At 34.6% G+C, this 11,886-nt stretch overlaps 1 protein-coding gene across 2 annotated transcripts; it reads right to left on the bottom strand.

Moving 5' to 3' along the window:
* Positions 1-811: 811 nt before the first annotated feature.
* On the bottom strand, positions 812-7,306 carry LOC147860053 (polyamine oxidase 7-like). 2 transcript variants are annotated; one of them, XR_015530221.1, is made up of 12 exons: positions 7,104-7,306; positions 6,712-6,961; positions 5,686-5,832; positions 4,553-4,614; positions 4,249-4,430; positions 4,006-4,149; positions 3,483-3,632; positions 2,996-3,250; positions 2,696-2,777; positions 2,248-2,390; positions 975-1,148; positions 812-897 (listed from the first exon to the last, which is right to left on the bottom strand). XR_015530221.1 is itself a non-coding variant. In XM_087324354.1 (11 exons), exons 1-11 carry the CDS (start codon positions 7,252-7,254, stop codon positions 1,065-1,067), a joined length of 1,650 nt encoding a protein of 549 aa, XP_087180480.1. In that variant the 5' UTR covers positions 7,255-7,306; the 3' UTR covers positions 812-1,064. The 2 variants fall into 2 exon arrangements, 1 of the variants encoding a protein (XP_087180480.1); XM_087324354.1 differs by having other exon boundaries at positions 812-1,148.
* Between the last annotated feature and the right edge of the window lie 4,580 nt (positions 7,307-11,886).

Raw genomic sequence — 11,886 nt, 5'->3', positions numbered from 1 at the left:
CCAACTTCTCTGTTGGAAGTGTGCTACCCATCTGTGCATTCATTTTTCTGATTTAGCTTGATTTGTATGATCCTGTTAAGGTGAGCCTCTTGCTGTGCAAAACTACAGCGACAATAGCAAGTTTTAAAACAACATCTCTAGCTGCTCACACAGTTTCAATGGTAGAGCTCATTAAAGGATCTCTAACCCTCACGCTCTGATACCATGTAAAGAGTCTAACTCTAGTAGAGTTTAGTATTCAGGAGCGTAGTGTGTGTGTGTGTGTGAGAGAGAGCGAATGTATTAGCAAGAGAAGGAATTATAGAGAATAACCATAAAAATAAGACAACACAGTAGGGGGATAACAACTTATGCACTTAAGAGAGCTATATTAATTATCTAAAGATCATCAACTAAATTGAATGGCCAAAGGGGGTTTTATATACAAGTCCTCAAGAGACTACCCTATTAAATGTGTTGGTGGAATCTAACCAAGATATCCACTTGAGTACGATTTTGTCATAAGAATATCTAATATTCTTTGACCGCACTAACACTCGACAACTACATAGATTACAATAAAGTGTGCTCACACACTTTTTCATACATTGTCATTTTCTTCATAAGCACATGTTCACACAAGTTGAGCTTGATTCTCAACACGTCCTCTGTATCCGCATTGGCCATTATATATATGATAGGTACTCAACACTGTTTTCATCCATTTTGGTTGCATTCTATCTTTAAAAAGATGAGCATGCATTAAATTTAATGCAATGTGATTACCTTAAGAGAAAGTAATGTCACATTTACTTTATTTTGTCTATGGCAATACTTAAACGTGGTAGTACTTTATGAGTTTGATTGCATATAGTGTAACAAGCCTATCTCGATTTTGTGTAGAATCTTGAGAATGTACTAAACAATCTTTTAAATGATAAAGTTATTAACTTTATTATGTAGATCAACGCACAAAGGCTTGAATTGGAAAGTACTAAACAATCTTTTAAATGATAAAGTTATTAACTTTATTATGTAGATCAACGCACAAAGGCTTGAATTGGAAAGTAGTTCATACATATTCTCTATGCAAGATTACACTTATTTGTCAGATCTTGTTGGAGGATATCCATTGCACTTTTGTAGACTCGTCGAAGGGAGTCACGTTCCTACAAAAAGTAGTAAATATCTTATCCATAAAAAATTTGCATCCAAAAAACCTTGAATATGAAATTGCTCCTAATTATTTTGCATTGATCACCATTTAAAAGGGTTACCTTTCATTGCATTTCAATTACATGTTACATCACATTTTACATAAAATCAACAAATATGAAACCACAAAAGATAGATAGTTAGCAATCTACCACGAGGCTTAGGTAAAACAACTTATACTAGAGTCTCAATCTCATACCCAAGAATCATTATTTCACTGAGTCACAAGTAGTATGATATGCATACCATAAATTATCGTGAAAGAAACATTATGATACTAAATTGTGGTGTAAAAAAACAATAATGATAAAGGCATAGGCATCTTCCCAAGATCATGCCATATTTTTTCTAAAAGCATATGCTTTGGTATTAGAAAAATACTAATGACCTCATAGGACTCCTGACAATTTTGACAGCACAACTCAACTAGGCCCACATCAACCTATCTTTGTGTCATTTCCTTGCCTCTCCTTTTGTATATTTATTTTACATGTCTTTATCAATGAGTTCATAGGGATCCCTACAATTTTGATAACACAACTCAATTGGGCCTACATCAACTTGTCTTTGTGTCACTTCCTTGCCTCTCCTTTCGTGTATTTATTTTACATGTCTTTACTAATTCGCTCATAGGACTCCCTATAATCCGCATCTACTTGTCTTTTTGTCACTTCGTTGCCTCTCCTTTCATATATATATTTTAGTTATTGCGTCATTAGAGAAAATGTTAAGCTTGATATGCACATATGTTGCTTGAATTTGTATTTCGAGAAATATTACAGAATGCCCTTCATAAAAAACTGCATCATCGTATATACTTAGATTATTAAAGCCATATATTTAATATTCTATTGAATCATCCTTCCACATTAATGATTCATGTATTTCATTTTTACTAAGTGTGCGAGGTGACATTTCTAGCTCCACAAATGGTGCAACCAATATCACTTTAAGGGAAATATTGATATTTGCTAGTTAATTTCATCAATGTAAAGTAACTTCCATGTGCATTGTTGCAACGTTTACGTTTGGGACAAAAACAAAATATTTTACCTTCTGAATATCCACGCAACATGCTCCATTGCAATTTCCATGTGTGAGATTTACATCATCAGTCCAAGGCACATCATCTGATGTGGTTTCATCGCAATGTCCCTCTTCGATGCAATCAATCAATGTTTCGGCTGTAGCAATTCCTGTTATTTCCAAACATTGTAAGTTGTTTTGTCAAATGTTATATGCATGATGTTTTGTATGTTATTAACTTTCATGGGGATATATTGATTTTTCATGGTATTTGTGTACATATATATTACTTGTTTTAAAATAAATAAACTATGGTGATGTCTCAATATAGTCCATAAATACCCTCTAAGTCTCTATCCATGAACAAAGTGCCCACACCCACATGTACACATATGCATCCCTTTTTGTTTAGCAATATGTTACATCATATATGGACACGCATACATAGACACATATACGATGTGTGTACCATTACCGGCAAAATATGCTCCATGCACATAACCATTAAATGGAGAGCTTGTGTGTTCTCCAGTGAAATATATGGGACCAACTGGGGCCTACAAAAATAGAGATAACAAAATGATTGTGAAAGTCAAATAAATACTCTAAATCAAAACCTTAAACACAAATGTTAATCATTACAACTCTTGAAACCAAACCATGAACTATAAGTATAAACTCAATAAAACCTAAATATTAAAGCATTGAAGCCTTAGAATTAAATATTAAATCCTAAACCTAAGTATTTCGTAGAGAAGGTTACTAGGAAACATGCCTTCATACGATCAAAATCAATTTCCGTGACTCCAATTGGCCAATTCATATAACTTCCACGTGTGAATCGATCTTGACCCCATCGTGGAATGAGAATTGCTTCAGGTTCTGGTGTGTCTTCTCCAAAAATCTTTCTCAATACCTCAGTGATCTCTGCTTTTGTTATTTCTTCTGGTTGTTGCTCGATCCTTCTAGATTCGTCATCAGTTACTGTCACGAACATGAGGTTTGATCCTGGATACTCTTTATCCAATTGCTAAAATGGGAATTTTAAACACAAGGATAAATTTTATGTTACTTGTTGTGTTGCATCTTCTTTTGAATGTTTTTCATTTGAATGAGGTTACTCAAACATAAATAAATATGGTGTTTACTCCATTCAAACATGATCTCCCATTAAAAGTAAATCAAAGAATTGCTATAAAGAGGTTCATCAATCATGATTTAAAGTAAAAATATTGATCGTGGTTGAGAAATTTTGATTTCACCTGCCAGAAGGGATAATAACCTCTTCTTGAATCAGCATAGAGGAAGAATTGAGTGCCTGGTCCAGTGGGCCAAAATGTGTATGGAAACTTCAAGAATATCTTGGTATAGATTGACATATCAAATTGGTAAAACGTTTTGATCTTCCAATACTGTAGCAGTAGTAAAAGTTTATAAGCAATTTTGGGATTTCTAAGGTGCATACTAGTATTCTCTACATAGATTGCTATTGAATTCTAGTAAAAGACTCTAAATATTATACAATAAGTGTGGCAATAATGCCCATATCATTTTATGCTAATATGATGAGTTTGAAGTGAAGACATCATCAATATGTGTACATAGTGTGCAAAAAAACATTAGATTCTCAACAGGATTTCACTACCACTAATTCAAGGATTACTTAATATATGGATGGGAAATGGAACCATGAGTTTAACATAACATACACATGAATAAATTTATATTAAGTAATATATTCTTCATAGCTCTACTAACGTAGTCCAAAACTTTCAAAATACTCACTGGCAAATCAGGCTTGTAGGTGATGAGATTGCTCTTTAGAACGCCAAGGCTAACTGATAAGATTACAAAATTCGATGTATATACTGAGCCATCTTCAGTTGTAATTGTAACGCTATTATTTGAGTACTCAATATTGTTTACCACCTAAGCATGCAAGTAATAGTTTGAGACAACATGGCATGACATACAAGATGAATGTTAATTAAACCTTGAAGAATACACACGCTAAAATATTTGCATTACCTGATTCAATTTTACCCTTGAATCTGTGATTGTTTCATTATCGTATTCGAGGAATTCTTTTGCTAATTGATGCAAAAGATGCACATAACCCCTTTTGTCGGCAACGAGATATTCATCATACCCATAATATTCAAATGTTGGATTTGGTATTACGTTCTTCAAGCTTGTGATCCTAGGAGGTTCTGTAGTTCCAAGTGACACAAAAAGTGTGCTCCAAACATGTTTAATGAATTATTATGAAATGGAAATGAAGCTTTATTTTTCTTATTCATTTGGTACATTAGTGAAGTTTACTATATCTTACCTGCGATTTCAAAGTCGTAGTAGAAGTAATCAATTGCCATGTCTAATGGAGTTGTAGGGACACTACAAATTCAAAACCTATATTATGATGGATGTCCTTAATCTCAACTGAATAAATGTGTGCTAAGTATCTCGCTCTAATAATCAATATATAACTACTTCTTAGCATAATCACCACATATGAACGAGTTATTTTGAAGGTGCTCCATGCCATGACAATTTGAGTTCATTAACATCATAGATACAATACAAGGATACCCTCGCATCCTTTCCATGATGCATAATGAAGAGAACATATGCATATTTTGAGCTCGTAGGCTAATGTATTTATGTATAAATCTAAAAATTATCCTTACTTTTCACTTTTTTGTTTTTCTTTTCAAATTTTGTAAATAAGTTTAAAAGTAATATTTGTAGCTTTTGAAATAGATAGGTTTCTACCCAGTGATATGCAACATGTTTCATGAAAAATTCAAAGAAAATGTGGAGAGTGAACCATCAATCCAAAGTAAACCGAAAAGCTAATAATAAGCATTATGGCTCCCTAACTATTTAGGTGTAATCACTTCATATTCAAAGGACTTTATGCAATAATATATGAATAGTTTTTCTTTTACCAACAAGATGCACTATTCCTATCCTATCAACTTCCCTAAGTTGTGATGGACTCTTGCAAGAGATTCTTAAACATGGAGATCCTTCTTATAGCTAGATTTAAGTGTGGTATGAATTTTATTATTATCAAGCATGTAGGCTAAATACCTTTTTATTCAACCTCGTTTCCTTTAAATTATGCATGCGACACATTCAATGTTTGTCCATTTCTAGGCAAATCACTACATCGAGAATATTTGTATGTTCAAAAGTTTTCGTTAATATTATCCTTCTTGTCATTAAGTGGTCCTAATGGACTTTTCAAGAACTCAAGACAATCCACATTGAGGAGTATTCAAGTATTAGATAACATTATTGGTTTTATGAAGGTCTTAATATGGTTTGTGTCCAATATTGATGATTTATTCCTACCTTTCCAAGTAAATGCTAATTCATTAACACAGTGGGCTTTGCACATAATATCTTGTATGAAAAACAAATCTAAGGGCACCTAAAAACATAAAAAGAAGGGTATCTTACAATCCAAATAAACGTTGGGCAGTTAATATTGAAATGTCCTGTTCATGGTGCTCAGTCAATGACACACTCAAATTTGAGCTAAAACTAGCACTAGCATCGGCAAGCTCAAATCGTGGCCCTGTCACTGATAAAGGAACATGTGTGCCCCTGCATTTTGAGAATCATAGAAATTGGTTAGCAATTCATTGTGTAATGTATTATAAACTTAGAGGACACTCTATACACACATATACAATAATATGTATGTGTGTTGCATCACTCTTTAACATTGAAAGTGTGGATGCCCATAACCTTGACTATGAATCAATTATATTTTTTAAGCCTAGATACATCTACTTAGATGGATTAAAACCAAGGCTACATGAGATCTTATTAGTGAAATGGTGCATACTATTAGAAAAGAAGTTTAATCTGTTTGGGGTGTATACATTTTGTGGACTACTTAATTCAGAAGATGAGTTTTTGTTTGATTTCCCATTGATGCGAGCTTTTGGACTTGGGTTGGCGAGCTTTTGAAGGTGCCATTTCTCTCTTTCCATAATCCACCAGTGATTCATCCATGCCAAATGAATGATACGCCCATGATATATGCATGGTTTCCCCCGATCGAAGATGCATGTCTAACTTATGCATTTTTTCCTAATCATAATGCTTCTAAATTGTTTGAGCCAAAAGTGACACATATATATATATAGTCTGAATGCAAAAAACGAGTTGGGCATTTTCCAACAAATTTGGGATATTTAGCTAACCCAACTATTCACAATCACACCATTACTACTTGTACTATTAGTAGCAGTAGTACTACTACTACTTCTACTACTAGTACTAGTATTAGTACTACAATTATTACTACAACTAAAACCACCACCACCACTATTATTACTACACAAGTAAGGTCATACACACAAGAAAGCATATCCCAAACTGTTCCACAAATGTTTGATAACTTGTCATATGGAGGTGCTTGGAATGTATTGGCATTAATCATATTTAAGAGTGTGTAGTGTAGTGTAGTATACTCACTCCTGACTATAGGTATTAGCTGACACATTGCTGAAGTCAGTGTAGGAGAGTGTTAAGTTGTACTCATTTGCTAGGGTCCATATTGGGTTCACCTTCTCTCCGCCCACACCTTCCACCCAATTGGCCCCGATCTCGACTGTGTAACCCTCAAATTGCTTCTGATGCAATCGTCCGCCCACTCTGTCGGTTGCTTCCAAGATTAAGAAATCGTCGATCCCATGCTTGGAGAGCGTGGAAGCCGCCATTATTCCTGCATTGCTCATCATCATACAAAATATGTATGCCAAAAGTCACAAATGTATATATGCTCACTTGAGCTTAAGTAGAACTTATTAAACATGAAACCAACAATGCAATTTACATGGATAATTGAATGAATACATATATGCTACCTGAAACTCCAGCTCCCACGATGATAACCCGCGGATTTGCATTGTTGGGGTTCCGGCGGCCGGCATTAGCCGGACGGAGAACAAGAGAGCACGAGAGGATGAGAACGAGAACCCACATGCAATGTGCATGCAAATTATAAGGAAGTCCCATCGTGGAGCCTTAGGGTGCTATCAATCGACACTACACTAATGTGCAAGCTAAACTTGAGAACTTCAAAGGATGCCAAAGTGTTTTATATACACTTAAAAAGGGTATGTTGGTTCACGAAATATACAAAACACTACCTTGTTGTGTAGGTTCACGATCACTTTGTACTCCTCATGTGAGGTTCTCGTGCCTAGGAAAAGAAACCGATCGTAATCTCAACAAGGTTTTATTTGTCATTAGTTTTCAGGTATTCACGAAAAGGGTATGTTGGTTCTCGAAATATACAAAACACTACCTTGTTGTGTAGGTTCACGATCACTTTGTACTCCTCATGTGAGGTTCTCGTGCCTAGGAAAAGAAACCGATCGTAATCTCAACAAGGTTTTATTTGTCATTAGTTTTCAGGTATTCATCCGTTGTAGGGTCATCTTTTGTTTAGACTTACATTGTTTTTCCCTATGGTGTTGTCCAACTTTCACATAACCAAACGATAATGCCCAAATCGTTTTATGATCTTTAGTGTCTCATATCCATCCAAATTTACTTTAATTTACAACGAGCTATGGGTTTCACACAAGATCCTAAGATGAGATGTGGTGGTGATGTCGACACGTGTTAGCACATGTCAAAATGAGAAAGGGAAAAGGTAATCAAATAAAGAGGCACATAAATAAAAAGGAGACTATAGATGTGTGATATGAACCTAGTTGGTAGTCCTTTCATAGTTATCTTTGGAATGGATGTCAGCTCGATTTCGAGACTACCAATTGAAGGATATTTAAGTGCAGAATGGGACCGGTTGAAAGGGATGAAGTGCTGAATCATACAAAAGAAAAATCTCCGAATTATCCTCAGTTTATTTTCCTCAAAGGCCAACCAAATTACGGGATAAATCTCCACATTATCCTATCTTTATTTCATTGAATGCCACCTAACATTTCTTCTTTGAGATTTATCCAAACACATACTTTTCATTGAATGAATTGCCCATAACACACACATGTGTGAGGACACAAATGGATTGAGAATTGCTCCGAACATTACTCCCAATGGTTAGTGCCTAGGTTCTACCGTTTCAGGTAATTCAATAAATATATGGAAAAACATGCGTTCCACTAGATATTTGGAATGCAACATGTGAAGGAGAAATAATTGGGTATTGAGAGAGAAAATTAAATATAGTAAAGTGGATATATTAAATGGTGTTGGTAGCAAGCATAGGAACTAATTTATGGGTAGATTTATATATCGTTGAAGAAGCATACAACAATACCACAATTTCACACGGAAGCTAACAATTTGTTTCCCCACTTGTGTTGTAAAATATAAGCAAGTAATCAAAACAAACTAATCTGAACAACAATTCAGCAAGAAATTCCACACCCAAACACTAACAAACAAATGATCAAGGAGACACAAGATTTACGTGTAAAAGCCTGAATCCACATTCTAATATGGGTAAACAAAACATAGACCCAATTAAATATTTAGACCTCTTCCTCTATGTAAGAGGGAACAACCCAACATATATTACTTCCAATGCTAATTAAGGAGTGAATTCGGAGAAGAACGAGAGAGTGAGAGAAGCAACTCATTAATGTAGTAGTGGTTTGTTTGATGCTAACTTGGAACTCGGATAATGAAGTAATAGTACTACGACGATATGTCCGCCTACACCACATGGAGTGTCAAACATTTACCAAACACCAGCTAACTACTTCTAACATCTCACTCTTGAAACATAGTCAAAAGTGTTCTTCCTCACTTACCTCTCCCTTCTCACTCTCTCCTTTTTCTTCTCTCTATGTGTTTTTCTTTCTGTACATGGTACCAGAACAGTAAAATATTTCAGTAACCTATGCATTTCCTAAATTTCAAAACTTGTGCCATTATCATAATTCAATAGTTTATGCGACGGGAACCCTCAACGCATTTTGTGAATTTGATAATTATATGTTATTGTTTCTGGTCAATCCTCTCTATCCATTAATTTTTTTAACCAAACAAGGATCACGACAAAATTTTCAGCGTAGAAATCGGAGCTCAAGGCGCGAAGTTGCGCGATTTGGAGCAAAATCGACAAAAAGACAGAAACTTTGGGTTGAACTTATATATCATATACTTACTTTCACGTAATACTATTACACAGCTCACTTACCTTGTAACTATAACATGTAGTGCACTCAAATAAGTGTATTTAAACAAGTACATACTTGCGCTCAAGTGCACACACACTTAAACACTTGGATACTTCAGTTTTAAATATTTACCAAATACTCTTACATTTAAGCACTTGTGCATATACATGTTCATTCATTTACATACACGTAAGCAAATAATTACACTTTTTTGTTTTCTAATTGACATCGACTTATACATTAAAACACTTATACGTGCGTTCACTCTTGCTACAGTCACATACATATTCACAATTAGACAAATATAGTTTAAAAACTACGTGTCACTCTCGCACATTGCACATGAGTTATGAAGAAGTAAAATATCTATCGAGGAATTGTTGACACTTGAATCCACTCCATCTTCTTTGATTGAGGTCCCTAGTGGTCACTCTCTTGTTTAACTGGCATGCACATTATTTTCATGACAATGATACTTCTTCTATAGGTGCTTAGAACTTCTAGAATCGGATGTATGAGACTCAAGCAACTGAGTTGAACAAGGCCCGACCAACGGTACAATGCTTTGCTCACAAAAAATGCTACCTAATCAAAACACTCATATCTCCCTTGTAATGCGTCGAGGGTATCATCAACTCTATACGAATTAATTTATAATTTATGATTAAGCCATTCCACCACGATTTCATTGTTTAGTTACAACATGAACCAAATCATTGCCAATTATTAAATGTACACACAATTTTCAAATTTATGTTCTTTTTTATTTATTAAAAAAACTTCATATTGCTAAAAAACCACTTAAATCCTTTAAAGTTTTGATTAAGAGAGCAATTAAATATTTAATCATCTATAGGCTTAATTTACATATTTAATTAGATATTGCAAAAATGTTCACACAAATTGTCAAGTCGTGGCTTGAAGCCAAATAAACCATTAAGTGGATAAAGATTCAAATCAAACCAAATCGAACCATTCAATTCCTTAGACCAACCCAATTGTTTGCAAATTTCCCCATTCATGGAGCATTGGAGCTAATTGGCTTCTTATGGTCTTCTTCAAGGATACTTATCATCCATGCAAGGATGATAAATTTAATGCCTTTACATACACTTCCTCTTTTCTTTCTTCTCGATTCTACTATTCATTCTTGAAATTTCTAACAACTGATCTTTAAGTTGAATTTAGTCAAATGGCAAGGAGTCCATTTGCCCATTCAAGAAGTGGGTATTCCACCCTTAATGAGAGGATCACCATCTTTGGATTCCAAACCTTGAACTAGTTTTGAAGGAAAAGAAAAACTCACACACACACACACACATAGAGAGAGAGAGAGAGAGAGAGAGAGAGAGAGAGAGAGAGAGAGAGAGAGAGAGAGAGAGAGAGAGAGATAAAGAGTGGAGGGAAAAAAGCGATGACGTTCCAATAATAGTGTTGAAACATGTTTTGAATGTAGCTTTGTACCCAAAAGTCCCTTTTTTGTGATTTTGGGCTCAACATTGTGAAACTCGTTCAGAGTGCTCATTGCACTTAAAGATGGTATCTCCAAGGCAAGTGATGAAGGATTCAAAGGTCTTGTGTGCATGTTTGTGTTGTTTCAAGGTGCGTCACATTGAATGCACCTAGTTGCTATCAAAAGTTACAAGGAAAATTGTCATTGTCTCAAGTTTGTCCTCTCAATCTCTATTATGATGTTTGACATGACAATAGGAAGCGGGTTATGATTGTCAATGGATGTGGTAGTAATGATGGTTGTGAAAGTTACAAACCACAGAAACGATCATGAGAAAACATCATATGCTTTAATTCTTGGTGGGATTGGGGATGATTATGATGATGGCAGTCATTATGATTTTGTTAATTGCTTTCTAATTTTATAAAAAGAAAATGAGAAAGATGCTAAGGATTGTGAAGAAGAGGATGTTGTAGAGGTGGTGATAGAGAACAAGTCAATGTTAGTAGCTTTTGACATGTTTTATGAACTTGGTGTTATTTTGTATTTCACAAGTAAACTTCTTTTGGTATCATGGATTAGGTAGTGGTTGAATTCATTCATAATGCCTAATTGTGTTGAGGATGTGTCTGTGGGTCCAAGAGGTTTTTATTATGTGGGTTTTCGATTGTCAAAACACCGTATTGTTTTGATGGCAAAGGTATTGATCTTTTTTATAGAAGATTAATGCATATGATGGAATGGGTTCTTGGGGTTAATTATAAAGATTTATTGAAACAACAATGTCCAATTTGGGTGAAAGTTTTTGATTGTAGTAACTCATTCTTTTGGGAATCACTACCAAAATTGATGTCTCAAATTGGTAAAGTTTTTGTTGCTCCTCATGCTAATTCATTGGACAAATGTAGATTGTTATGGGACACGAGTTATAAACTTTTAGGATGGTTGAATATAGATATATCTCGATTTGGTCAATTTCGTTTTAAGTTTCAATGGGAGACTTTTGTCGGACATTGTTTTAAATGTGGTCAATCAGGGCATTTT

Source organism: Azolla caroliniana, unplaced genomic scaffold (assembly GCF_043228905.1).
Source record: "Azolla caroliniana isolate FFs.n. ecotype wild unplaced genomic scaffold, voAzoCaro1.0.p SCAF_9, whole genome shotgun sequence".
NCBI lineage: Eukaryota > Viridiplantae > Streptophyta > Polypodiopsida > Salviniales > Salviniaceae > Azolla > Azolla caroliniana.
This window is presented reverse-complemented; position numbering and strand designations above follow the sequence as displayed.

What these genes read in the sequence shown, in the direction of transcription:
- LOC147860053 (XM_087324354.1), bottom strand. Translation starts at nt 7,254, where the DNA reads ATGGGACTTCCTTATAATTTGCATGCACATTGCATGTGGGTTCTCGTT. An exon ending in CGTGGGAGCTGGAGTTTCAG is followed by an intron (nt 6,962 to 7,103) that starts GTAGCATATATG and finishes TGAGCAATGCAG; the next exon opens with GAATAATGGCGGCTTCCACG. An exon ending in CAAGGGTAAAATTGAATCAG is followed by an intron (nt 4,150 to 4,248) that starts GTAATGCAAATA and finishes TTGCATGCTTAG; the next exon opens with GTGGTAAACAATATTGAGTA.